We start from the raw sequence: 4,104 nt of genomic DNA, 5'->3' as shown, positions 1-4,104 counted from the left end.
AGGATCTGCAGAGAAGAATGGGATAAATTACCCAAATACAGGTGTGCCAAGCTTGTAGCGTGATACCCAAGAAGACTTGAGGTTGTAATCACTGCCAAAGGTGCCTCAATAAAGTACTGAGTAAAGGGTCTGAATACTTATGTAAATGTGATATTTCAGTTATTTATTTTTAATTATTTTGCAAAAAATTTCTAAACACCTGTTTTCACTTTTTTATTGTGGGCTATTGTGTGTAGATTGCTGATAAAAAAAAAAGAATTTAATCCATTTTAGAATAAGGCTGTAACGTAACAAAATGTGGAAAAAGTGAAGGGGTCTGAATACTTTCTGAATGCACTGTACATTCTGTCCAATTGTTCCTTTCCATTGACTTTAATGGAAATCACCGAGTGTATAATGCATACTTCGACGCACATTTCTTTCCCGATATTACAGCATTCTCTCAGTCTAGAATTTGAGCAGAAGTCTAGAAAGCAATTTGAAACCTTCAATTATTTGGCTCAGAAGAGCATGTCATAGCTGACACCATTTAGTGTCAGCATATTAGTCTGGATTCCAGCAGGATCATTAAATTCTATAGACAAGGGTTAAACAGTGATAAAATAACTGAATTCCAGAAGTGAGGTGAGAACGTCTGCCCTTAACATTCTAGCAGCATTGGATGGTGTGTGCTATCAAGGAGCCTGATAAAACCACAATTAATGGGAATCAGAGGGAAATCTCTGCATTGCCCTGAATTACACCAAGCACGTAGGACAATAGCTGTGGTTTATGGAAACCAATCATCTTAACCTTGGAATATTGCTGCAGAGGATATCGCTTCAGAGCTCAACCATCAAAAGTTCTTCAATGACCTCCCCTCTGCTGATGATTACGTAATGTTCAGTGCCATTTTCAATCAAGTAAAGAATTAGTCCGTAACTGAATGTGTTATTAAAGCTCTTTAAAACTGCTATTACTAGGAATCAAGAATGGGTCATTGAAGGGAAAATAACATTTGCACCATAACCCAGCTCTAACAAGGCAGAAACTAACCTCCACCATTGACATTCAATAGCATTATAACCATGGCGGTGCCGGCTCGAAGGGCCGAATGGCCTACTCCTGCAACTATTTTCTATGTTTCTATGTTTCTATCTGGTCCACCCAATGTTAACATTTTGAAGAAGGGTCTCGACCCAAAACATCACCTTTTCCTTCGCTCCATAGATGCTGCCTCACCCACTGAGTTTCTCCACTGAGCATTTTTGTCTACATTCTGGTGAGGGTGAGTTACCATTAATCAGAGGCATGATTTGATCAGCCACATAAATACTGTAATTCCAAGAGGTAGTTGATCTTCTGTGGAAAACAACTTACTTCCTGAGTATCTATCGTTGCCTAAGTGTCTATCAGGTATGTGCGGAAAAGCTTCAGGTGAGTGTAACTACAACAAGCTGAAGAATGTAACCCAACTGAATGATAACCAAAGCACCATCCTAAACATTCATTCAGTCCACGACCTGTGTATGTGTTTGTTGTGCATGTTCCATCTGGAACAGCTGCTGCAACAATTCATCAAGGTTATTCCAATGGGGGGTACACAAAAAAGCTGGAGAAACTCAGCGGGTGCAGCAGCATCTATGGAGCGAAGGAAAAAGGCAACGTTTCGGGCCAAAACCCTTCTTCAGACTGATCGTGGGTGGGGGGGGCCGGGGAGAAGAAAGGAAAAAGGAGGAGGAGCCCGAAGGCTGGGGGATGGGAGGAGACAGCAGGAGGGCTGAGGAAGGGGAGGAGACAGCAAGGACTAACAAATTATTCTTATTCCAATGGGGCCTCCTTTCCCATTATCTCTGCCATCTAGAAGGCCAAGAGTGGAAGACACAAGGGACCACCACTATTTATCTCCCTTTCCAAATGGAGCACTCTGTGACGGAAATATTTTTCCATCATTTTCAACTCAGATCATATCGGATATAAATCCTGCCAATAGCATCCTGGGAGTCCTATTATAGAAAGACTGCAAGGGGATAACTGACCACCATCTTCTTCAGGCCATTTATGTATAGACCGCAAATATTGGCCTTACCATTAATTCCCACATCGTGTAAACTAATTAACAAAAAAACATGCATTATATTCACATTGATTCTGATTACACAACTTAGTCCAAATAGTTTAAAAAATATTTTCTGTTTCACTATTACCCAAAATTCAGAACATAGAATTTCTACCAGGCAGAATGTTATCTTGGTATAATTGTTAAGCATGTATGTAATATGCTAAATACATCTATAATTATGTTTAAAATTAATGGATTCCTCATAACAAAAAAAGGCAATTTAGATTCTGCAGAATGTCACAATTTATATTTACCAAAATAATATATTTCATAGAATATGCTTATTGGCCACACTAAATACAGTTGCGCTATAATTCCACATTGTACATTTTTTCATTAGAATATTTTCATTTACATTCTCAGGCACAACATTAGTGGATCAGATTATAAAATGAACAGTCTTCATATGATAGCTTTCCTCCATCAATCATTGTTAGGATGAAGCAAACAGCAAAGTGCAGAAAAAGTCAGAGCTGAAACAAATTCAGAAGTATCACAGTTTGCCTGCAAACAGCTTCTAATATTAAGTGCAAACAACCAGTGCTTATGAGGAGCAGGAAAGGTCCTTAAGGTGACACAAGAAGCAGTTGCATCCAACATAAAAAACTGCAAACCAAAATATATTAGTAATCAGTAGTCAAAACCCTAATTTAATTTTCAACCGAAATAGCATCCACAGGTAGGATGAGATGATGAGCAATGTTAAAAAAATAATGTTTCACCAAACAGTATTTGCACCAGGAATCTAGATCTTCCAATGACAATTGCAGTGTATAGAGCTGGGCTTTTTTTTTTGGCTGTACAGCACTTTATGGTGCTGCTTTGCTGGCAGTTAGTTAAAAGTGGAACAGTTGACTCCCAGTTCACAGTCGTTCACATTCCCGTTTTACACATGTGGCCTGTCGTTCTGTCTTCCACCAATCCTCATTCTGTGAGCACTGGCATATGGTGCAGTCATCCACCTTCACTTCCATCCCTGCTGGGATTATTGTCGAACCTGCAAAACAGTTGGGACCTAAAACAAGAAGAAATACACATGTTTTTGGGATACAGGGAATTAGTTACTGGGTACTCAACACAAGCCTAAAGTAAAGAAAATACAGAAGATACTAAACAGGTCTGGTTCCATATATGGAAAATGTTGATGCTCTAGGTAAATGAATTGTGTCACAGCCAGCCATTTTGCAGATGTTTACAGTTATTAACGGGGATTCTAAATGCATCTTCTCGCCTAGTTGTCAAAATATTTCAGAAATCTAATTTGTATACTATTTGGGCAATATAATAAAAATAAACTGACAAAACTGGTCTTTACAGATTTACAATTTAATCTTGAGCTTTCCATTCAATCAAATATTTGAATTAACAAATAACATTTAACGGTGGAAAGCTGGCCTTTTAAATTGATTGTTTCCAAAACCTCACACCAAAAACCCTATTGGTTTCTGAAGTTGGAAACATTTACTTAAATAATGTGGGTTTTGGCGGAAATTCAAATTAAATTCTTGAATCAGAGACACTGACCCGAAAAATACTGCTATGATTCATTCGTGAATCCTAGAATCTGTCAGTTGAACAAGAACATGTGGCCAATTCCACCAATGCAAGCAATTTGAAACTTCTTCAATTAGTCCCACTGTTTTCAAAAGCCCTGCAACTTTTTCCCTTTTGTAAGATGTCCTTGAATTTGTTTTTGCAACATTTCAGAAATACATTGCTGATTATAACAACTTGGCAGTAAATTTAATTATCTATATCTGTCCTAAGCCATTTTTTGGAAAGTGTCTTAAATAACAAACTGGTAGGTGATCCTAATAGCCTCAGCACAATGCTACACCTCAGTTTTGTTTAAGAACTGCTTAAAGAATACATTAAAACTTTTATCTTTCAACCATTTTATAATCAGTGTCATCCTGAAAATTAAATTAAATAATGTCACGTGTTAAATATGTGGTAATTTTTTTAATTTTCTATCAGAGGTGGAGGCAAGTCAGCAAGCTATA

The 4,104-nt window shown here is 37.7% G+C and overlaps 1 protein-coding gene across 2 annotated transcripts in view; it reads right to left on the bottom strand.

Moving 5' to 3' along the window:
- Nucleotides 1-2,334: 2,334 nt before the first annotated feature.
- The window catches only part of vwc2l (von Willebrand factor C domain containing 2 like), a 33,084-nt gene continuing 31,314 nt past the window's right edge, over nt 2,335-4,104 (bottom strand). For both annotated transcript variants that reach the window (XM_033024329.1, XM_033024328.1), the window contains one exon: nt 2,335-3,116. In XM_033024329.1, coding sequence (XP_032880220.1) covers nt 2,965-3,116 — 152 coding nt within the window. In that variant the 3' untranslated portion in view covers nt 2,335-2,964. The remainder of the gene's footprint in view (nt 3,117-4,104) is intronic.

Source organism: Amblyraja radiata, chromosome 7 (genome assembly GCF_010909765.2).
Source record: "Amblyraja radiata isolate CabotCenter1 chromosome 7, sAmbRad1.1.pri, whole genome shotgun sequence".
Taxonomy (NCBI): domain Eukaryota; kingdom Metazoa; phylum Chordata; class Chondrichthyes; order Rajiformes; family Rajidae; genus Amblyraja; species Amblyraja radiata.
The sequence above is the reverse complement of the archived record's forward strand: the minus strand, read 5'-3'. Positions and strand labels throughout refer to the sequence as shown.